The 24,200-nt window shown below is 45.9% G+C and overlaps 1 protein-coding gene across 8 annotated transcripts in view; it reads right to left on the minus strand.

Annotated features, from left to right (window-relative positions):
* Nucleotides 1-24,200, minus strand: part of ASTN2 (astrotactin 2) — an 800,822-nt gene that overhangs the window by 597,158 nt on the left and 179,464 nt on the right. For all 8 annotated transcript variants that reach the window (XM_032478291.1, XM_032478290.1, XM_032478297.1 and 5 more), the window contains exon 3: nt 21,580-21,964. In XM_032478291.1, the coding sequence (XP_032334182.1) occupies nt 21,580-21,964 (385 nt within the window). The remainder of the gene's footprint in view (nt 1-21,579; nt 21,965-24,200) is intronic.

Raw genomic sequence — 24,200 nt, forward strand, 5'->3', positions numbered from 1 at the left:
CTGAAATAAAATCTATTTTAGGAGGATTTTAGAATAAGATGTAATCCAAGAGAAGGACAATAAATATAAGGATATAAAGATGAACCCAAGGGAAGGAGCAGCCCTGAAAATTAACACTTATAAAATTAACACCTCCTAGCGTTGTAAGCTTCAAATAAGACTCAGCATTCCAGCGGACAGCAGAAAGGGGAAACTGGTGAGAAGATTTGTATGTCCACGGCACTGAAATAGTCACTGGGCCAGAGAACACAGGGATCTTGGTTCTGATTCCTGAGGTCAAAGTTCATATTTGCTGCCCTGTGTAAGTTACTAACAATATGCTCGACTAGACCCTTGCAGAAATTAGAGTGAGCTGCTGCGAGGACTCATGATGAAAACAGCCCCTATGTAGACCAACCCACTGTTCTAAACAGTTCACGCTTTATAGCTTCTTTAATACTTACAACTAGCCATATTTTATTATCATCATTTCAGGATAAGGAAATTGAGGGGGAAAGAGGTAAATAGCTTACTTCAATCCCATAGCTATAAAGAGGAAAAGTCTGGAAGAGAACTTACACAGTCTAGCTCTCCATTACCCTGCATTAATGTCATTACAGCAAAGCCAGTTACATAAAAGTAGTTTCATGATCTCAAAGTAAAGTGGTCCGGGTGTGCGGCTGCCTGGAGGTCTGGCTCTTCCAGCAACTACATTTTTGAAGCAGCTAAACCAGTACTCATGACTTCTGCTTATGTCTGGGAAGTTTTTGATTGAGTGACATAGTTGTGGACCCTCTGGCCAAGGAATTGAAGTTACTCTTAATTTTGCAAATAATTTTAGGGGAAAACTCAAACGTGAAAGAACTCAAACATCAAGCCCCCTCCTACTCTGGGGAGGAGTGAACAAACTGTATATTCTCTTTCAGTGAGCCATGGATACAAATTCTCACCACTGAGTAGCCTTAATTTGGGAGGATTGCAGCTGTAATTAACGCAGAGCACACAGTAAGTACTAGCTGTGCCCAGAGCAGTGATTATTGTCATTGTTACAGGTAGCAACCTCCTTCCTGTTCTCCCAGCTTCCAGGCTTGCTCCCTGCATTCTCCACCTGCCCATCACCAACATACATTTCAACTTGCTGCTTCTTTGCTCTATTCCCTCCAATGTCTGCAGATCACACCTAGAACAAAATTCCAGCTCTTTGCCATCATCCCCAAAGCCTGGTTTGATCTGGCTCCCCGTTAAGTTTCCAATCTCACAGCCTATAATTCTCCCCCTTTCTCACTCTGCCCCATCCCTGCTGTGTCCCTCACTGTTGGAACCCATCTCAAAGCTTTGGAAGTTATGTTCTCCAACTGGCCGTCTTCTCTGTAGTAGCAGCACCCCACCTCTTCTCACTCTTTATTCCTCTGCCCATCATTCACTTATCATTGCCCTGCATTAAGGTTTCTACAAGTGGATTCCTGTGATTAATGTCTGCCTTTCCCTCCACCGCCCTGCTAGCATGTAAGCTCCTGAGCACAAGGACTTGTCTGTTTTGATCTTTGCTCTGTCCCCACCATCTGAAATGTGCCCAGCACACAGTAGGCGCTCAGTGACTGTTGGTGAACAGAAGAAAATGAAGGAGGGAAGGAGGGAGAGAAGTTAGCTGGGGTTTATGATTGTGATTCCTGGGCACTGTTTTAGACATGTCCAGGTGCCCAACTTTGACAACATAGGGTAGACTGGCTCCACCCCCAGCTCCTAAGGACAAGAGAAGATGTGTGTGTAATGCCAGGGGACATTGTAGACAAAAAGCAGCAGTAACTTCCCCAACACCCCTCACTAACTGCTCAAGGGCAGGCAGAGAAGTGATACCACACATGCCTTGGAAGGGCAAGGTTCTCAGGTCCAAGAGTGGTATCCTCAGGGCCCTCCCAGCCCGGCACTAGACCCCTCACACTTAGATCTAATTAACAAGGCCCCAGAGAAGGAGCCTGCAGGGCAATCAGATCACCAAACACCAGCAAAGCTGCATCTGCAGGGGGAGAGGGCTGAACCCAGCTGGGCTGCGCTGAGTGGCACTGGCCCTAATTAAGTTATTAGACACACACTGCTGCAGCGGGCTGTTCCCAGCCACCACACACAGACAGGGCTGGCTCGGAGGGAGGCTGATGGCCGAGGATACCAGCTGAGCTGCCTCCTGTCCTCTCACAGCCCTCTCATCCTTCTCCTTCCTTCATTTTTTTTGTCAATATGGTAGACAAGAAGGAGACTCCCCCTAAGAGAGTAGTGACAGATTAATTTACATACATATGCACAGCCCTTTATAGTCTACATTGACTCCATCCGCTCATGTATTTTATTTATTCAACCAATATGTATTGGGGACTTACTATATGCCAGGAAATAGTCTAAGTGCTGAGACAGTGTGTGGGTAAACAGATCTCAAATCCTAAGTCTCTTGGAGCTTACTTTCTCTATTTTGGGAAGGGCGACACTATGTATGTGTATAGTATATATATATATATATGTGTGTGTGTGTGTGTGTGTGTGTATAAATATGTGTGTGAGTATATGTGTGTAAATATCATACAAAATAAACACATCAGATAATTTACATATATGATCAGCTAGAGAGAAGTGAGCCAACACATCACCATGTGCATCTCCCACGTGATAGAACAGAATCTTTCCAAGAGGTAAAATGGATGATGAAGCGTAAGATGCCATCTTAATATGAGACCCCATGGAAAGAGACGGGGGATATCCTTCCTGCTCCCAAAGGGAAGTCTCTTATCTTCCTCTTCTCAGTTGCCTCTCATTCTTGCACCTCTCCCTTTCTCTCTATTTCCTTCTTTCCCTCAGTAAATCAAGGTGCAACACAGGGACACCAGGGATGGCCCCTGCCGACTGCTTGCTGCAATCCAGGCTTGCTGGGGTGGGGCAGTGGCAGGGCCTTTCTGTCTGACTCTTACGTCCCCAACCCCACGTTTCCCTCCCTGTCTCGCTGCAAATCTGTCGCTCAGATCTGTTGAAAATTTGTATTTAGGGACTTACCTCACTCTCTCCCCCTTTTATTTTGCCATCGCCTCACCTCAGACACCTCCATCTTCTCTACCTTTCCTCCTAAAGATGTGGGATATAGGAGGTGGAGGTCTCCTTGGAGATCACTGGGTCTTATTTAACAGATGAGGGAACCGAGGTCCAGAGCAGGGCTGCTAAGTCAAATCACACGGCACATCTGTAGAAGAGCTGAGTCAAACGTGGGGAGGTCTGCCCCCAACAAATACTGTGGCATCTGCTGGAACATGCTGACTCTTCCCTATAAAAGTTTTCATAGCTGCCCAGTGCCTTTCAAATAAAGTCCAAGGCCACAATGATCTGGGTCCCGTGCTCCTCTCCAGTCTGCTGTTCCCGTGCATGTCCTTTGCTCCAGCCACCCTGCACTTCTCGCAGCTCCTAGAAGATGCCATTTTTTCTTGTGTGCCTCAGGGACTTTGCACACCCCCTCTCCTTGCCCCTTGGGTTCACTGATGACCTTCTTATCTTCAAGATTCAGCTCACATGTCACCTCCTGAGGGAAGCCTTCCCTGGCACCCTTGGCACGTTGAAATGCTATTTCCAGTGTTCTCTTGAATACCTGTTCATAGCCACATTCCAGCACCTTCCCAGCAATAATTTATGGACTTCTCACAATGCACCTAGCATTGTCCTGAATACCTTACATGACACATCTCATTTAACCTTCAGAGCAATTTTTAACCCCAGTATTCCTCTACACTTGTTTCAGAAATGGAGAAACTGAGGCCCAGAGAGGTTTGGTAACTTGTCCCAGGTCATAGAGCTGGTAAATGTCAGAACTAAGGTTGTACACTGGCCACACTCTCAAAAACTGTCCTACTGCTGTCATTACCTGTTGACCCAGATCTCTCACACACCATTAACTGCCAAAGATATTAACCCCTACAGAACTCCAGCACTTGGCACAGTGACTCGAGTCTCTGCATGGAGTATACACTTTGTAGGTGGCCACTGAATGAGTGAGTCACTTCTCTCTGGCTTGTTCGTCTGTTTTAATAGCATGCTGGAGAGCAGTGTGGTGCAGGGACTACGAAACACAGACTCTGGAGCTGGACAGACACAGAGAGACAGGTTCCGGTCCTCGCTCTGTTACATCTTACGGTTTCAAGCAGTTCACCTCTCTGAGGCCCATTTTTCCTGGTCTGTAAAATGGGGCTCATGATGATACCATGTAGGATATTCATGAGGATTAAATACAGAAATGCATAAAAAGTGTACAGCATAGTGCCTGGAACTCAGCAGACAGCAGGGACTCTGTAAGCATTTGCTGTAACGGCCATTACTATTCAGTGTGTTCCTTCTCCTGCCAGCGCCTCTCTTTCCCCCATGTCTCCCCTTAATCAAGAGGCATGCTCTCTCAGCAATACTCATGTGGGGTCTGGAAAGGCCAGGAGGGGATCAGGGCTGCTCTGGCCCGCTGAGCTCAGTGTCCCCTTCCCCACTCCACACTGCCACCTTCCAGCTGTGAAATTGAGTGCCTGCTCTGCCGGGCCCAGAGCTGTCAGGGGGCTGCCAATTTCACAGTTCACGAGGCTGCTGCTCCCCCCTGATTAATGGGGTGACAGCAGCCACAGGCAGGGCTGTGACACCAGTCACATGGGGCTGTTCCCCCTCTTCCACTCATGCTTCCTGAGGAGGGGAGAGCAGGCCGGCCTCATGCATATTTATGCAGGGAGAGAAATGATTTCGTACTGCATGCCTTCCCCCCAAATAGATTTCACCCAAGTCCCATGCATTTCCCTCTGTGAACATGGCAAGCTCCAGGGAAGAAAACCACACACGTGCACAGACACACACAGAACGATGAGAAACTGAAGACACTTTATACCACTGATCTGAGCAGGGGAGTCTGATGCCAAGGATGACCCAGGGGACACAGGAGCTATTAAACCCTGGAGCACAGATAAGGTTATCTTGAAATTAATCCAGTTCTATCCTGTAGCCCTAAGGGAATTAGAACAGATAAGGTCCAAACTCAGCTGGGAATCTGCAGGCCTGCCCCACCACCTTCTAAGTCATCGCTCTCCGTCTACACCACCCCTCAGCCCAGACAGATGCGCTCTCTTCCCTCTGAAAGCTAGCCAGCGTCAGCATCCCTGGTACTTCCCCTAATGAGGCTGGAAGGAAAGCTTCCATCTCCCGCAGACCCCAAACCTTCTGTGCCAGATACGCCACCTCTGTGAAGACACTTGGGCTGCCCGTGCCTCAGTTTCCCCATCTATGTGCACAACAGCCCCCTGGCCCAGTCTCCCTCACTGTGTTCTCATCATATCAGCCTTCGGGATCAGGGAGTGGGCCAAGCTTTTTCTTTGCAAAAGCCCTTCCACTGTTCTGGGCATTTCATCTTGCCAAACACTCTACATCCTTCCGACTTCAGTTTAATTCTTTTTTCCTCAGAAAGGCCCTCTTGAACAGCCATACTGGGGCCAAGGACCCCCTTCTCCTCGCCCAGAGCACTTTCCTTCCTGGTGGCTTGTGTTGGTTAAATTAGTAACTGTGTGATAATTCAGTATGGGTCTCAAGTCTCAAGCCTTTAATGTCTTCCCATTAAAGGACAAGTCTGAGGGCAGGGTCATGGCGGTCACTTTTGCTGTCCTGCCCAAATGAGTATTTGGTAAGTGAATGAACGACTGAATTGCTGAGTAGTTGTGAGAATTAAACGAAACAGCGTAGAAAATGCCTGATCTATTGGCAGAAGACTCTGAACACTATCACAACGAATATTCATAGAAACTTTTCTTTGTAAAAAGCACTCTTCTGAGCCCTGTGACAGGTTTTAACCCATTTAGTCTGGCAACAGAGGATGCATACTCTGACTTTCTCTATTTTAGGCATGAGGACAGTGAGAGACGGGGACAGTTACTCATATATCCAAGGTTATGCACACCTAGTAAGTCTCAGAAAATACTAGGAGGCAACCTAGGCAGCCTCGCTCCAGAGCCACCCGCCTAACCACCACGCTGGAGAGGGACCTTAGTTCCGTCCCCACGCCTCCCCACTTGGATCTTTCTTGGCTTTAAATACCCTGGTTAAATCCTCTCTCTCCCATGGAGTCTCTCCTGGTTTGCCAGCCCCACTCTCTTAATTCGGGAATCCATAGCCCCGCTTCCCCAAACCCACGCAAAAACAACTGAGGCTACAAAATGCAGCCTGTGATATCAGAATAGTCTCTCCTGCCCTCTGGCAAGCCTTAAAGGTGGGGCAAACCTTGTTTTCTTACAAGGTGAGGACACAGGGTCCCCACAGGTGACATTCAGACCTCAGTGCCAAATTAACCTAACACCCAGGAGCATCCTCCCCTGTAAAAATATCAACGTTATTTGCCTCCTGAGATACCGACAAGTTGGGAGCTGGATAAGGGTGCAGAGGTATCATGGGGCGCCTGATTGTGCACAGTCAGGCTGAGGTCCAGGGACAGGGAGGACCCAACTCAGGCCACACGCCGTGCTGAAGGCAGTGCTCGTACACCCTCATTCCTGCTCCAGTGCCCTCCCCTCTGTCTCCCACTGTTTTCTCTTCTTCGAAGGGGAGCCTTGGGGACAACACGCAGTAATTACCGAGCATGCAGCTGGATGAGATGCAGCTGTGCTGAGCTCAAGCAGGCTGCTGGTCTGTCCACCAGGCGAGGCTGCTTTCAGAGGGGTGGGGGTGATGAACAGCGCCAATCAGGCGGCACTTAACATAATCATAATGAAGTGGATGCATCTGGTCTCCAAAGGCTTCATTCACAAGGGAAATGATGAGGAAGTGATATCTCTCTCTGCCAACCTCGTTGGGACACTTAGAGGAGAGTCCTGGAGCCAGGAGGCTATAAAAAGAAGCTTGAGGCTGGTCTCTGCCGCCCATCAGCCCAGTTAGAATGCGAATGACTGGCGCCCTTTTCCTTTCTGCATCATTTCTTTACAAGGAGGTATGAGGAGATAAGGGTTTGCATGAAAGTCTTCCTCTCTTCCTCTTAAAGACCTCTTGGTTCTTCTAATAACCTCTCCCCTCTACACACACACCATTAGTTATGCTAACCAGGCATGTGGCACTGAGTTCTGGCACAGTTTCCACTGGTCCCATGCCATATGTCTATAAACAGCCCAAGCTGAAAGGGGTAGAAATTGAAGAATGCAAGAGTTCAGATGGCAACGGTTCAAGCTGCTCATTATACAGATGGGAATACTGAGGTTCAGGAAGGAAATATCATTTTCCCAAGACCATTCATGTTTATAGCAGGTGCCCTCTGCACAAACTATTCATATGTTATTATCAAAGCAACCCTAGAACTCTGACACAAGTATTGAATCAGTTTCACAGGGGAGGAATCTGGGACTTAAAGAGGTTGGCTGACTTGTCCAAGATTGAGGTGTCACATGGGGACACGGCTGATACTCCCATCTGCCCCATTCCAAACCCATCATCCTCCTGCTGGCTATTCCTCAGACAGCCATACCATTATGGTTTCGCTTTGGTTTAAACATTTAAACATAGTGCTCAGCTAAAAGTTGGTTAACTCCCACCCTCTTTCACATGCCCTGGTTGGGTGCTAGATACTGAAAGGGATCTTGTGATGAATGCTTTCATAAAATAAAGAAGCATTTAGGAAAGTAATCTGTCAGTCTTTGATTTATTTCTTTGATTTCTTTGCTAAGCTGAGCTCTTCACAAACCAGGTCTTTTGAAGCCAGCATGTCAGCCCTGCTCTGAGCAGGTGGGACTCCCCCCTCTTCTGGACACGATATGATGCTTTGAGGGTGAAAGGAGCTGCAGGTACTTCATAACCCAGAGGGTGCCTTGCTGGGGGCCCCGAGACCCCACTATTCTGGCAGAGCTGATGGGACCAGAGCTCCACATCCGAGCAGAGGCAGACAGTCCCAGATGCATAGATGGACAGTGGCATGGCCAGGTATGAGGACTTGCCCCTTGGGACATTCAATATGAGATGTGACAGATTCTCTCATGGGCTAATTGAATAGGTGGCACCTATTCTGTCTCCAACACACATGGAACAGAGAGGAGGCACGAGCAGAAGCAATGAGGCAGGAGAAGCCATGGGCATGCACAGTTTAGGAGACAAAGAGAGGTCGTTGCCAGATTTCTACAAAAGAGTTGCAGGAAGAGACACCAATGCATGAATTTAGCAGAGCTGCTTGCGGCAGAAACAACGTGGCAGTTTTTCTATATCCTAACAATGGCTCTTTCTCCATGAATTCTGCGGCTGTTTTATGATTGTGCCTGGTCCCTGTGTTCACCAACAGTAAAGGCAGCAGTACTGGTGAGAAATGAGGACTTTGAGGTCACCCAGATCTAGGTACAAATCCTAGCACAGGATCCTGGGGCAAACTACCTGGGCTCTCCCAGCCCTGGTTGCCTCATCTGAAAAAGGGGGCAATTAGAGGTACTGACCACACCAAATTTTTTGAGGATTAAAATATTTACTGAGAGCTGATAACAGAGCTTGGTCCATACAGACGAGCTAATACTACTCCTATTGCAACTGAAAATAAACCCTCAGCAGCAAAATCAAAGTCTGATCTTTGAAACCTAAACAAGCCAAATGAAAACAATGGCAGCCATGCATTGACTCATTTATTTATCCAATTTATCCATTCATTCCAGAAGCTCTTTCTTGGTTGTCTGCTCTGTGCCAGGCAACGTTCTAAGTAACAACTGTACAGCACTAAACAAAGTGGACAAATATGTGGAGGGAGGCAGATGACAGACACACAGATACGTATGACGGGTCAAATCGTGACAAAGGCAATGAAGAAAGAGAAGAGGCAGAGGGGAATAGAGTATGGCCTGTGTGCATGTGATGATGCGTACCATGCTGTTTTACATGGGGTGGCCAGAGATAGCCTCAATGATGAGGTGAGAAATAAGGGAAGGTACTTGTGGAATAAATTATGCAAATACCTGGGGGAAGAATTGTTCAGCGATGCAAAGGCCCTGAGGTAGCACCCTCGAAACAAATCCTCGTAGACGATGACAAAAATGTAACAATGGCAAGCAAGACATCACCATCCTATGTTTGTGTAGCGTGTTAGTTTACAAAAAGTATTTGCCTCCATAACTGTTGGTTCCACATTCTTGTGGAATTGGCTTCTGCTTTTGACCAAGGTGACAATGAAGGCTTGCAGCAGAGTTTCTCAACCTTGGCACTCCTGACTTTTTGAGCTGGGCAATTCTTTGCTGTGAGGAGCTGTCCTGGGCACGGCAGGGTATTTACCAGCATCCCTGGTCTCCATGGATTAGGGCAGCATTCTCCACCCCTTTCCCAGTCATGACAAACAAAAATGTCTCCAGACGTTGTCAAATGTCCCCAGTAAGTGGGAAAGGTGACAAAATCACCCCTGGTTGAGAACTACTGGCTTAGAGAAATGAAGGAGTTGGTCCAAGACCTCAAAATAAGTGTGAACAGATAAGGTTGGATTCTGACCTTCTTTTCAATGTCTCTGTGAGCCAGTGTATTGTACGGCTGTCTTCCTCATATTGCTCCTTCCTATTCCTGAATGCTCCCAGTGCACTATGCTCCCAGCATGCTGTGCTCCCAGCACAGGGCCTTTGCACTCGCTAGTCCCTCTCCCTGAGAAGCTCTTTCCTCAGATATCCAAATGGCCTACTTCTTCATCTACTATAGATTAGTCCTCAAATATCACCTCATCAGTGAGAACTTTCCTGAGGGTCCTAGTTCCCTTCCTTCTTTGTTTCTTCCTCATTATGATTATAATGATTTCTATTACATATATAATAATATATATTTTATATAATGTATCATTTTTCTTATAAATATACATTTATAAAATATTTACATTTAATATAATATGTAACTACACATATTTTATATATTTTTATTTGTTTATGATCTTTCCACACTCAATAGAAAGCTCAGCAGAAACAGATTTGTATATATTTTATTCACTGCTTTATCCTCAGTGCCCTAATTAGTGCCTGACACAGAGTAGGCACTTAATTAAAGCTTGCTGAATTAATAAATGAAAATTTAGATGAACAAATGTCTCCTTATTTAACAAATGTTTACTGAGACTTCCTGACACAAGGATGTTGAGCTAAACATACATTAAGAATTTTAAAAGTTTCGTACAATTTTACCCGGTAATTCCACTCCTGGGAATACATCCTGAGGAGATAAAACTGTATGGTGAAAAACAAATTTAAGTCCAAAAATGTTTGTTGCTGATGAAAACAAAATCACAAGGGAAAAAAAAGCCACTGAAATGTCTATCAATAAATCCAAAAAAAGCCACTGAAAAATGTCCATCAATAAAAAGTTATACAACAGAATAATAAACATGTTGAAATACTTATGATATAATATTTAGCAAAAGTATAAGACATAAAATATTATAGGTTTTCACTTTCAATATGTTAAATAAGATTTTTTTTTAAAAAAGGAAAAAATGGTAAGAAGTTACTGTGGCTATTTGATGAGGCATTCTGAAAAATGCTAATTTATACTTTTTAAAAGTTTTCTAATTTAGGGATATACAACCTGTATAATTAGGAAAAATATTAGGAAAAAAGTATTAGGAAAAATAAGGACCAGTCATTATCCAGGTAAGGATGGAGATTTATTGCATCCCCGAGGTAGACAAGGATATGGAAGCCAGAGGCAGGCGGAGTCCCTGTGGGAGATGTGAGGCTGAACTGCCTGGACTCTGTGTGACAGTCAGGCCCTCACTGGGTGATTTCCAGCCATTTCAAGGGAGGCCAGACAGGAGGTACAGAGTCCCCTGACTGCTGGGAAATCGCTCCAGCTCTGATCAATCAGGGAAGTCTCTTCAGCCCCTGACATTTATCAAACCTCCTTTACCCCCATCTGTCAGTGTGCGGTGGGGCTGCCTCACTGGGCACAGTCTAATCAAGTCAGAATGCCCCGAGGGTCCCTGGAGATAAAAGGAGGGGGACTCTGAGGGAGTAGGGAGAAGGGGGAGACAGGGCGGTAGAGTGAAGATCATGAGGCAGGAGGGGGAAGAGCTAGTGTTCAGAGAACACCCGTTTGTTTTGCTATCATGGCAATTAATGCTGGGAAGTGACATTTTAAGGGGCTCCGGTGACAGCTTTGGTGACACTCCTGTTTGTGATTCCATGACAAATCTCTGTCTATATCTTACTTTAGAGAGTGTGGCGACAGCTCAGGAGAAGGCTGTCTGGGGATGCTGAGCTCCTGTCTGTCGGAGGCACTGCTCCCGCCTGCTTTGCCGAAGCCAGGCAGTCAGGCACCCAGGCCAAGGTCCGGAGGGGAGGGGCTTAGAAATCCAAGTCAAAGACCTTTGTTGCTGAGTTGCTGGCCTTCCATGGTCCTGTTAACTCCACTAAGTGGTATGATTAATTGGGACAAAAATGAGCTCTCTACATTCTACAAGATCAGTTGGTCTTAAAAGAAAAAGGAAAAAAAAAGTCTCAATTCTGAACACTTTCCAGGCTAACTAGTTTTGAGGAATCTATGTTTTCAAACACAGATCTTAGCCCCCTTTGTTCAAATTTTACAATCTGAGAATCGGAAGGAATTACTTAAATTGTGTCTCATTGCCAACCCTGCTACACCATCCTTGACAAATGGCTACCCAGGCTGGTTTAAATACTTCCAAAGACCAGGAGTTTACGATCTTTAAAATTAAGATTGGGAAGGCAGTGTGGATGTAACAAGTTGCTTGCCAAAAGATATTCAGGATACTGCAGGGATAAATACAATGTGGCAAAATGAAGAGAGTACTGAACTTAAACTTGAGAGATGTAGGTTTGAGCTATACCACTACACTCGCTCTGTACTGTGGAATGAGTGATTTAATTTCTCTGAACCCACGTAAGGTTACTTGTCTCTCAAAAGGGTTCACGAACACACAGAGTTTATCATATAACGTTTATGAAGTCATTCTACAAATGTTAAAGGACCACATAAAATAAAGTCCTATTATTAAGACTATTACTGTTTTATACCCCCTCTAAACTGTGAGCTTCTTGGAGAAAACTATTTCCTATTTTGCTTTGTATCTTCTGCATTGAACACAGTGCCTCACACATAGTAGGTGCTCAGTAAAGATCTGTTAATAAGTGAATGCATGAGTGAATGAATGAGAGAAGAGAAGATGCAGGGACTAAAATGTCAGCCCATCTCTTTCTGCAGACGGCTGATGAAGGTGCACAGGAGACAGAAGACACACCGAATAGCCTCTGGAACGGTTTCCAGTGCAGACTTCAAAAAGTGCTTAACAAGGAGAATGGAGAGGCAGCTTGGTATAAGGGCGGCAGGGCAGTTTGGTGGAAGAGAGTTGTATATAAACCTTTCTTCTTTTTATGCTGGAGAGCCCATCTTTCAAAAATAAGCTTCAGTGGAATCCCAGTGTGTGAACCAGTTTAGAGCAGCCCTGCATTAAAACAATGCTGCCCATTCCGTTTTCCTCGTGTCCTGGGTAGCACCCTGAAGGCACTGTCAAAATGGGAGCTGTTGTTAGGAAGGAGTTTTCCCCAAGCTCTTTGAGAAGCTCCTTCTGGGATCCAGGCCAGCTGGGAAGAGGGAGGTGCTGAATTGCAGCCTAAAGGATGGGTAGAGGGAGAGTAGGGGGAAGAACTCTGGAGGGGGTTGGGGGTAGAAGAAAAGTAGGCAAGGAAAGAAGATAAAGGAGACACAAAGGATCCTTTGGGAGGGCAGGTTGAGCAGTTTCAAGGGAAAGTATGGAGATGGAATCAGTGGGCCAGAGGGTTGGGTGAAAAACACCAGAGGGTTGGCCACAGGGACAGCTGGGTAAGACGTAAAGCCATCACATGGGTCTTGCCTATCTCAGGCACCATTCCTAGTTCCTCTATCAAACCCTTACCTTGAGTCTAATTATCTCCATCCTTCAGCTTTCTAGGCAAGGAACACCTCCAGGAAGCTATCATCACAGACCCAGTGATGAGGAATCTGTCTCCCTAAAGATATCTCAACACAAGGTAGCCTCTCTGAGGCTTGAAAGGTCTTTGAACTTCAGGTTATGACCCACTCGTAAGCTGTGAAATCAATTCAGTCGTTCACACCAGCAACAAAGAGATGACCAAAGAATAGAAAATCTCAGAGCATGCTACATGTAAAAAGGGAAGGATTCTTTTGCAAAGCTTATAGACACACATGCAGGCATTCACAAGACGACATGTGTGACCACAGTGCGAAATATATTTCTTATTGGGGTTTGCGTTCAACATTTTTGGTCGACACAATTCTAGCGTCTAAGCCCATGTTTTACCTCTCCTGGTCAGATAAATGGACAGGATTATGCATGTTTGGGGTTTGGGGATTAGACAAAGCTGGGTTCAAATTAAGATTTCATTACTTTTAGCTGTATAACTTTGAGACAATCTCTAAATTTTGATAAGGATAACTTCTTCCTTGTGAGACAGATGGGAAGATTCAACAAATCACTGATTTGAAAATACAGTTTGTATTTTGTATCTTCTGCATTAAACACAGTGCCTCGCATAAACACAGTTTGTACAGCTCAGAAAAAGGGTAAGGAGTCCATGCAGAGGTTACCAGTCTGTGGGAAGACACTGAGACATCCATCCATCTATTTAATTCCTTTATCCATTCCTTCACCTATCGACCCAATACATATTTTAATGCCTATTATATACCAGTCACTCAGGCACAGAACAAAGCAAACAGACCTGGTATGTGATCTCATAGAACTCTGAGTCTAGTAAGAGAATTAAAATATTTAGTAAATAAATCCAAATAATAAAATTACCATTACAGGAAACAAAAGAGGAGAACTCAGAGAAAGAAGCTTTGCCTGATGAAATAGGGTTTAAGCTGAGACCAGAATGATGAGAAAGAGTCAGCTGTGACAGACTGGGGAAGGAAAGAGTGGGATTTTTTTCAGACAACAATAAGTATGGCATATGCAAAGGGCCTGTGGTAGAAGAAGCTTAGGAAGTTTGAAGAACAGAAAGGAGGGCACTGTGGCTGGAGCACAGAGGGTGAGGGTGAAGAGCAGTGAGAACTCTGCAAAACATTAAGCATGGAACTTCTATGACCAGAGTGATCAGGACAGAGCAAATACTGTGTAGAGAATGGAAGGGGAGGGTAGGCATGCAAGCAGAAGGGATGTGAGGATGAAGTGCTTTGGACATGTCAGGAAGCCTGATGTGGCCTGAAGAGGGGATGGATGAGCAGAGGTGAAGATGAGGGATCTGGAAGCAGGCTACAGTCTCTGTGTGAGGAAGTTCAAACATCGAGATAAGGTGCTGAATAAGGTGCTGACTATGAAAGAGCTCTGAAATTTTAGAAAACATTGCACAAAGATGACATTTCCATGGCATTCACAGGGGATGTCAGAAGGGCTAATAAACAGCTCCTCAATTCTCTGTCACCCTAGAGTGCTTTATTGACACTAAACATGAGTTCCCTGCACCCTTGGGGACCACTCAAAACACTCCAAAAAACTGGGATCTTCCTGTTGCAAAGTCCCTTCTGCCGACTTAGAAGCTGGGGATTACTGTGTAGCAGCACCCTGCCTTGGAGAACAGAAGCTAGTCCCGTTTTTCTTCCCATACTTGTGAGTGAAGCAAGCTCATGGGCGCTACGTTTCAGCTCTCCCCGGGACTGCAGGAGCTTGCTGGCTTCCCAAGGGGCATGATATTCAGTGTGCTGTCTTGTGTTCACATCCCAGCTCTGCCGCTTCCCACGATGGCTCTCATGCTAGAGTTTTGATCTGGCTTAGCCACTTTCCCTTCTGTGACCTTGGACATGATATTTAACCCTTCTTGGCTTCAGCCTCCTGCTCTGTAAGGTAAGGGTGTTACTAGTACATAACTCATAGGGTTGTCGTGAGGGGTCAATGACATAATTCATGGAAAGTTCCCAGACAGTGGTTGCCACTAAGTGGAGGTCAGCTGTCATCTGTATCATCATCGGCAGCAGCCTTGGTTTCCTAGCCGACCCTTCCATCTGCCTCTCCCAGGGTTTATTACAAATGGGTCAATGAGGCAATGTATAGAACAGCAGCGGGGCTCCTACAGGGACTCAGTGAAAGCCCCACCCTCCCCAGCCTCTCATCAAGGGTCCCATTTACCTTGAGCCTTTCTGGTCTGCAATCCTGCGCAACAGTAAGGCTGAGCCTACTGGCGCATGTCAGAGACACCGTGACACCCCCCACCCCAATCACTGAGGGCCAGGGCTCATATTTGATGCTATTTCTCTTTCCTTTTCCATCCTGAGTTGAAGTGGGAGAGCCAAAGAAAAGCCTTTAGTTGGCATCACTTCACCAAAGAATCATTGCTCAGGGTAACTACAAGGACTGACATCTGACAAAGAAAATAATTTGGATCCATGTTCATTAGAAAAAAAAATTGACAGAGAAAAGTGCATGTTTAAAATGATGGCAGCTATAGAGATAAAGACCACAAGGGTCCGTGCTAATATATGAATGGCCAGTGTGATGGGGTAGTGGGCTGTTAATGCAGATCCGTGTGGGAGACGATATATAGGCCCCCTTGAGAGTGCAAAACAAAATTTAAAGTGAATAAATATGGCAGTACTTACCAAAATTGTAAATGTGTAATTGGTAACTACAAATGTATAACGTGCACCCTTTAAGGCAGCGATTCTGCTTTTAGGCATCTGTTGTACAGAAATAGTCTCATGTGCATAGTGTGTGTGTGTGCAAGGATGTTTACTGACTCACTGTAAGTGCAGCAAATTGAGACAATGATCGACAAAAAGGGATAGTAAAGCAAATGCTGGTGTATGTGGTATATTCACATGATGGGATCCTATACAGCTTTCAAAAAGAAGAAGATGGATGTGCAGGGCTGATATGGAAAGATGCATTTCACACATTGTTTGGTAAACTATGAAATTGCTGCAGAATGACATATGAGGCTAAGACGGCCCTATCAGTGTGTATCTAGGTGCAAAATGCATATACCTGTATCAATACCATTTATATATAACACATACATTCCAAAAATGTGTATGTTGGAAAATATGCTAGAAGAAGATATAAATCAAAGTATTATCAAAGATTAGCCTTTGGGTCTCATTAGTGGGATGGGATGGAGAGACAATGGTGGGACTTTTAGTTATTGCTTTAAACAACTCAGACTTCTTCCTCCCTCCCTCCCTCTCTTCTTTCTCTCTCCCCTCCACTTTCTCTCTCCCTCCCTCCTACCCTCCCTCGCAACCTTCTATCACAAATAGTGTGCCTTTCTTTCCCAGTAATAAAACAAAATTAAGAAGCCCCAATATCCATTCAGCCATCCCCTACCCTGTCCCTTGATAAAGTGATAAATTCGTTATTTTAATTTCCTTGAGCTTCCATGCATAATATTCAGGAAAGGGAAACATAAATTTAAGGACGGATAAGGAGAATTGGAATTAAAACGCATAAAGTTTCTGTTATGTACCCAGCGCTGTGCTGAGCAGTCACATATTGACATGATTAAATTCCTAGCAACCTGCTAAGGTGATATCAAGGGTGATATTCGCTAGACCTGAGAACTTCCAAGACACAGGCACTAACCAGCAAGATGAAATGCCAGCCATAATCCTGGAGAAGCATCTAAAGCCACCCTGTCCCTGGATGGTGGGGACTTTAGGAGGGTCCTTGGGAGGGGTCGGACTGACCGGGTAGCAGGAGGGCACCGGGGAGGAGTGTACTTAGGCCGGCAAGCTTCTTGCCGACTGGCATGGAAGAATTTCAGTGTTTAACTGAAATTAAAGGTGTGGCTCCACATGGGGGTGTATCAGCTGAAAACCAGCCTGTTCAGCACAGTGCTCTTGGGGTCTGGGATCCCAAGCTGTTGTCTCTTGGTAATAAAACTTTGTCCCTTTGCACTGTAGACTGTCCCCTCTACTATTTGCAGGCCCAAGCTGCAAAGCAGGGTGACAGTGCTCAAGTCTGATGAGGCAGTTTGACTCTATGGGCAAATTCTAAGTGTGAGATGCACAGGTGAGACTAGCCCTTGGCAATGTAATTTCAAAGGTATTTCAGGATTACTTTTATTTGCATTGCCCAGCCTCTGATACCTGCCCACTCTGGACAAAACGCACAGCTGTTCCCAGGTTCCCCCGTAAAAGGCAGAACCTCACGGTTCTCTCCAAGGGCCGCCTGAAGCAACAGCAAGCACATTTGGTCTGAGCTGCTGCTGTTACACTCTGCAGTCTGCAGGCAGAATCACCCCTTTTCTGTCCAGCAGGAGGACCAGACGCTCAGGGGCTACAAGAGTGCAAGAACAGCCCCAGCCGCCACCTCCCCACGGGTGGGGTGACCGGTTTCCAGTCTGCAGTCAGGAAAAGTGGGTCCTCTACTTCCTTCTTGCCTGGGTTTCTTCCTTTCCTGCCCTTATTGGATCAAATTGTGGCTGGGATACGCTATTAAATAAAATGGTTAGTTTTATTTCAAATTGTACTTTGTTTTAAAGCCAACTCAGAGGAACATGAAAAAAAAAAAAACGCAGACAGATGAAAACAGGAGAAACAAAGGCATGCATCTGCAGGTGGCTAAAAGGTTCACCGGGGCCATGTCGCCAGTGAACTCGAGAGCTGGGTTCCAAGTCCGTCTGCTCACTCCCACTCATCAAGCTGCCTTGCAAGGACTGGGCCTCAGGCATCCACCACTCATTCTCTTTGGATTTCTTTTGTATGCTCCTCATCTAACGTGGAGATTTCAAAAAATAAGAGCCTGGTTTTGTCACTGTTTAGATACAGTTCTGCTTGAAAGAAAACACAACAGATGGGGTCGTCTTTAAGGCAGGATGCAGCTGGAGGCCCGAGGGCGTGCAGACCTCAGAGCAGCTCCTGGGGAGGGGAGGCCACAGTGCGTCCCTCTACCTCTCGGGAGTCAGTCTTCTATATCCTCTGGATCCCGCATGTGTCTGTCCCCTGTGCTGTCTCTGTCACGTAAGAGTCAGGCCCCTACCCTCTGTGAACATGAGCAACTGAAACGCATAGCAGCTGAAATGGCAAAACTGAGTGTTCCCTTTAAGGAACACAAGGCCTGGAAGGGCCCAACCCCCAGTGAAATGGGCTGCCACCATGACGCCAGGTGGGCCATTCTGAGCAGGACAGCTGTCTGTAGCACAGGTTCTTTCTGGCCAGGATGCTAGGACCTACCTGGACTCTGCCACATCTTTGCTGTGTGGCACAGAGAGATCCAGGACTTTCTGAGCTTCAGCTTCGGTTGCCTAAACCCCAACCCCTTCTTTTCTCCCAGGAGGTTTACTGTAATGCTCTTTAAGGGCAAAGTTTCTGCTTTCCTCACCTCTATTCCAGTGTCTATCATGGCCTCTGGGACAGTGTAACAACTTTGAAGACTGATGGTATGAATAACAGTAACATAAACGTGTGTTGAACGTTTACTGTGCACCAGACCCGTTACATGGGTTACCTCATTTACGTTTCTCAGCCACACTGCAAGGTGGAATACTAGTATCATGCCCCTTCGATGGGAGAGGAGGACGTGACTCATCCAGGGTCACAGAGCTAGTAACGCTAGATGGGGAACTTAATCCTGTATTATTATACCTCTTGATTGCAGAGGCCTTATTGCCATACTGTATTGCCTTCCAGGGGAGGGGAGGGGAGGGAAAGGAAGGGACCTGCCTCCCCCACCTGCTTCCCCATTTTGAAGACGTTTCCTGTACTCCATCTGGAGCTTGCTGGAGGCAGTGAAGTGGGGAGAAAATCTGCCTGTATTAGCTTCTTCTGGTCTCTGTTCCTTGTCGGTCACTTACCTGTCATCTATGACTCTTCCTGGGTTTTCACCCCCAACCAGTGGCTACTCTCTGCTGGGTTCTGGTCATCACTACCAATGGTCTCTGCTAACCCTTTGGTTCCTAGATTTGAGGATGGTGAGATAGCTCGAGACCTGGAACTGAGAATTCTGGACTCTAACCAAAGAGTGGATTTATCTAATCGACCAAATGACTGATGAGTGGTTTTAATCATTCAGTCAACAGGTATTTTCAGAGCACTTACTAAGCATCAGCCACTGTGCTGGACACTAGTGAGACAAAGATAAAGACACAGCCCTTGCTCTCAAAAATCACCAAGTCTCATATATCATGGGGATGTAATGCACAACATGGTGACTAGAGTTAACAATACTCTATTGTATATTTGAAAGTTGCTAAGAGAGTAGATCTTAAAAGTTCTCATCACAAGAAAAAAACTGTAACTACGGGAGGCGATGGTTGTTAAGTAGACGTCACGGTGATCATTTCTCAGTATAGACAAATACTGAATCATTACTTTGCATACCTGAAACTAATACGATGTTACATGTGAATTATATTTCAATAAAAATAAATAAAAAAAATCTCCAAGTATCATGTAGGAGACAGAAAGAGGAACTGATTATTACTGAACAGTGATAAAGTAATCACACCCTGCTCCAGGAGCTGGAGGGAGTGGACCCCTCTCCCCATGGCTAGGTTGGGGAAGATTCTGGTGTGGGAAACAAATGCCAGTCTAGGGAAACTTCAGTGTTTGCAGTGCATTTATGATTTGATCCCCACAGCAAAGCTAAGGCATGGGCAGACTGGCTGTTCATTCACCCATTTTCCATATGAGGACAGTAAGGCTCAGTAAATTGGGCTGCAAAAACCCAAATCTAAGCAAATGGGAAGATGGCTTCTGCCTTATCCAAGTGATTTTCTGCTTCAGACAAGAGACACAGGATGCCCTGGCCCAATGGCACTGCTCCCAAACATGCTTATTCTCCGGGGCCATCTTTCTTACCTGACACTCACTGGGCATTCTCTAAGTGCAGACCCTGTGCTAGGCACTACGGGATGTGAAGAGGTGAAATAAACGCAGGCTGGTCTTGTTCTAAGATGGGAAGTCACATGAAAAAAGATAAATAATGCTTGAGAAAGCAAAGAATTGAGGAGACTGTCAGTAAACCAACAGTTTAAAGGCAGAAGAGATCGTGGCAGACAAGGGAAATAACGCAGGCGTTCCCGGGCACTGAGCAGACCATGGCAGCGGGGACTCAGAGGGAGACTGGAGGGGAATGGATTAGGGAGTCTCAGAAGCCAGCTGAGATTGAGGGCCTGAGGTTGACCGAAACGGCTCTCAGGGATTCAACACTCACCAGGTACCAGGCCCTGGCTTAGGTATTTTGCACACATTTTGTTTTTATATGTAATCCTTCAATGAGGAATCTGAGGCTTGGAGGGTTGAAATTCCCATTTTCCAAGGTCACCTAGTAAATAAAGGAGATGAGATTTGAACCCTGATCCAGATGACTCCAAAACCTGTGCTCTCACCTCCTGCTCTATCACTCTTTTCCCTCCATGGGTTTCTAAGCTTAACAAAAATTTCCCCTTTTTAAGAAGTCCCCAGTGTTCCCCTCTGCCCACTGAGAATCATGGAAAGATGGATCTGACATGAAGGATTTTAGAAGTAGAAGAAAAGACTGCAAATTTCACAGCTCCAGGACTGAGCCAAGCAGTGACGGTTCCTCTCGGCTCAAAAAGAGTAGTTCTAACACTGGGACCTCCAGACCAAACCTTTAACCCATCATCATCACCAGTGTCACAAAGACAATATGAAAACAACAACAACAACAACAGCAACAACAAAACAGGACAGCACTTTTGCAGCATTTATCTAAAGGAAAAATAGCCAAATCCCATCTATAAACAAGCTGGAGCCATAGACACTTACTAAACATCAATATAAACACACCCTGTGCTTACATCCAAATAATTAATTGTCCTCCACCAGAACAAGGTCTTTGCAATAGCACATATGAAAAAGAGGGGGAGGTTTCAGTCAGCAAAAAGCCAAATATGAGCCAGCAATAGCTGCAAAAACCCAAATGTGATCTCAAGCTGCATCAGCAGAAACGTAACAGCTGACAAGAGGGAGGTGAAAACCACATTTTGCTCAGCACAGGGGCAATCCCACCTTGAGGAACAGAAGTGTCAGTTCCGGTGTTACGCTCCAGGTCATGAAACATTAGAATGTCTATCTACAGGACAGTGACCAAAATGGTGAAATGTCTGAAAAACACATTACATCAGACTAGCTGAAAAGACTGGGATTGTTTATTTAGGTTGATTTTCCAAAGTGACAGGTCATCTCTTTTTTTGTTTTTTCCTGTTGTCAAATTTCCTGAGAGCTGCCTTGGAGAAGGAAAAATCAGATTCACTTTCTTTGAGGATGTGAAGGGCCAGGGAAACAGATTTCAACTCAGTATAAGGAAACACCTTTTGATAGAGTAGTGCCTGGAAATGAGATGCACTCTCTCCTGGGCAGTGAGAAGGCCATCATGGGAAGTAATCAAGAGATACTGGAGAGACGTTTGACTACATAACTTCTGACGCTCCTCAAAACTCCAATTCCAAGAACACTGATACTTTTCCCCCCTCCCATCACCACTGAAGAGCCAGAGAAGACAGATTCTGAAAACCCAACAGAAGTTGGCCATAAATCCAAAACGGCTTAGCCCAGAAGACACTGCCTGTGTCCCCAACCGCCAGCTCCTGTGCCTCTTCCCAGTTTCCTGAAATGCCCCCTGGAAGGTGGGATGCAACAGGGAAGACTCACCTTTCTTCTCAAAGTCCCCTTTCTCTTCCCCTGGTCGGCCCAGGCTGTCCAGGGTGTGGGTCACCTGGCTGCCAAACTCGTCCTCATGGGAGACATGGTTGGCCCGCCGGGGCAGGTCCTCCTCCTCCTCGTAGTCATAGTCGTCCAGGATGGGGGTCTCCCGGATGGGCACGCCGATGACGGAATTGTGGGCCTGCAGCCGGGAGGAGCGGAAGGTTTCCCGGGCCTGGGGGCCCAGCAGCACGGAGGGGATGTAGTGGATCTCGTGAGTGGCTTCCGTGCTAGCGCTCTTCTGGGGGATGCGGCGACGCTTCTGCCAGCGCCGCTGGGCGTAGAGCGCCACCGTGAACACCAGCAGCAGCAGCAGCAGCGCGATGAGGCCACCCTGGAGCGGGAGGGAAGAAAGACAAGCAAATGGGTCACTGTCCTCGGGGATGGAGTGACAGAGGGGGGTTTCCAGCCCACCATACTCAGTCCTGATCCCTAGGTCCTTAGGTTTGGCTCTCGGAGCCTCAAGGAGCCACCAGCCATGCTTTGAAGCCAGAGAGACAGTTTCCAAATGTGGCTTCCTCACCAACACACTGTGTAACCTTGGAGAAACTGCTTCACCTCTCTGAGCCTTGCTTATCACTTGTATAAAGGTGGTGAGTAAAAATCCCTGCCCTCCCTTCTTCAAAAGGTTGCCACGAGGAGCAACTGAGATGGATAATGGTCATGCCAGAGCAATGGAGACTCCTAAACACTGGGAAAAGTCAGGGTTGTGGCTTCACACAAGAGTCTGAGTCCCAACTCCACCTCCTACCAGCAGAGTGACCCCAGGATATTTGCTCATACCCTCTTAACCTTGCTTCCTCATCTCTAAAATCAGTCCACCAAGAGGTCAAGAGACAGTAGCCTTTCTTCCATTCTGCTGGGAATATATGATAGCACTTTTAAGTCAAACAGTTTCTACATAATCCATCTTTTTTATTATCAGAAAAACTAGTCTTTTAAAATTTGATTCCCAACAGGGGACCTGGGACAAAGGTGCTTCATTAATATTTGTTGAATGAATGAATAAATGAGCCTTTCTAGGGCTCCCTTAATCAGGAATTTAAGGCATACTGAGATTTGTTTTCCTTTAATACATTCAACTGGTAAATATTTGGTTATATCTGCACAACATATATTAAAATGAAATAGGTTAAGGTGTTTACGGACGTATCTGACAAGATTCATGAGACTCATGAAATAGTCTGTTCTGTGAACTCCTCAAGGGTGGGGGTGTTTCCAAAACACGTCTGTACTTCCGACAGCAGCTGTCCAGGGCTTGAGGTGGAAGGTCTGCGTTCTCCGCACCCCTCTTCTTTCACTCTGTGCCAGAAGCATCTCTGAGGAACAGGGACAGACCCTCAGTTACCTTGCTTCTCTTCATTATATCTTCTGCCTGGGAGATTCGAGGCCACTGTGCTGAGTCTCTGCTGTGTAATCCTTAGACCTGGGGAGGATCACCCTCTTGGTATGGGGTGGGGTGGGGAGCAAAGAAGTCCAGAGAGTCTGAAACTCAGATGGTGAGCAGCATAGCAAGCTCTGAGCCTCACTTTTTGTGTGTTTGTTTATTTTGGATTTTTAGCTCTAAAGCCTGGATTCTTTCAACACACCCATGTGGCTGATCGCGCTTCCTTGATGATGATCTCATTGGAGGAAAGGACGATTTCTGACAACGACTTACATAACATCTTGCAAAGATGAGAGACGTTAACTAACCTTGAATACATCATCTCGGTGGGGAGTGACTGCTGTTAAGGATACTTGTTTAGGCCAAGAAGCAGATTATTTACTAAAATGATTCAGCTATCCCGCTGAATACTTTAAAAAATGATCACGTCTTTCATCTCTGCAAGTCCCTCAGTTCACTAGGCTAGAATTCATCACCTCCATGGGGGTGGAGGTGGGGAGTAGGTGGGTAAGTGGCTAAGAGGTGGCCAGGGACACAGGTATGGCTGGCAGTCAAGCCCTGTCTTGACTCCAGCAGTGAGTCACTGCTAGATCCCCAGGAAGGTTGTCTCTGGATGTTGGAACTCAAAAACAAATATACAAACCAAATAAAGCTACAAGTATATGTACTTACGTATACGTGTGTGGGCGTGGGTGCCATCTGTTAACTCTGTGTAAAGTGTGTGTGTGTGAGTGTGTCTGTGAGTGTGTGTGTGTGTGTGTGTGTGTATGTGTGTGTGTGTGTGTGGTTTATCACCTCTGGAGCCCTAGAAAAACAAGAACAAATGCTTTTTCCCTCCAAAAAACACACAATAGAGACCGCACTGCATCTAGAAATCATGTGTGACATGATTTCTTGGTATGATTAGCTTTTTGCATCAGCGATAACAAAGGAAGGAGACTGGGGTGGGGGGGTATGGAGGGAAGAGATAATAGGAGAGGTGAGTGAACAGAAAAAGGAGGCATGAAGAACACCACCACTTGATAAAAACAACAGCAGGCCCTCTCCTTACTACTTTTACTTAATGTTATTTTATTTATTCTTCAAGACAATCCTATGTGATAGGGATTATTATTTCTGCTCCATAAATGAAAGGAGGGAAAGGTGGTTCAGAGAGGTTAAGTAACTCGCTTGAAGTCACACA

Source organism: Camelus ferus, chromosome 4 (assembly GCF_009834535.1).
Source record: "Camelus ferus isolate YT-003-E chromosome 4, BCGSAC_Cfer_1.0, whole genome shotgun sequence".
NCBI classification, from domain to species: domain Eukaryota; kingdom Metazoa; phylum Chordata; class Mammalia; order Artiodactyla; family Camelidae; genus Camelus; species Camelus ferus.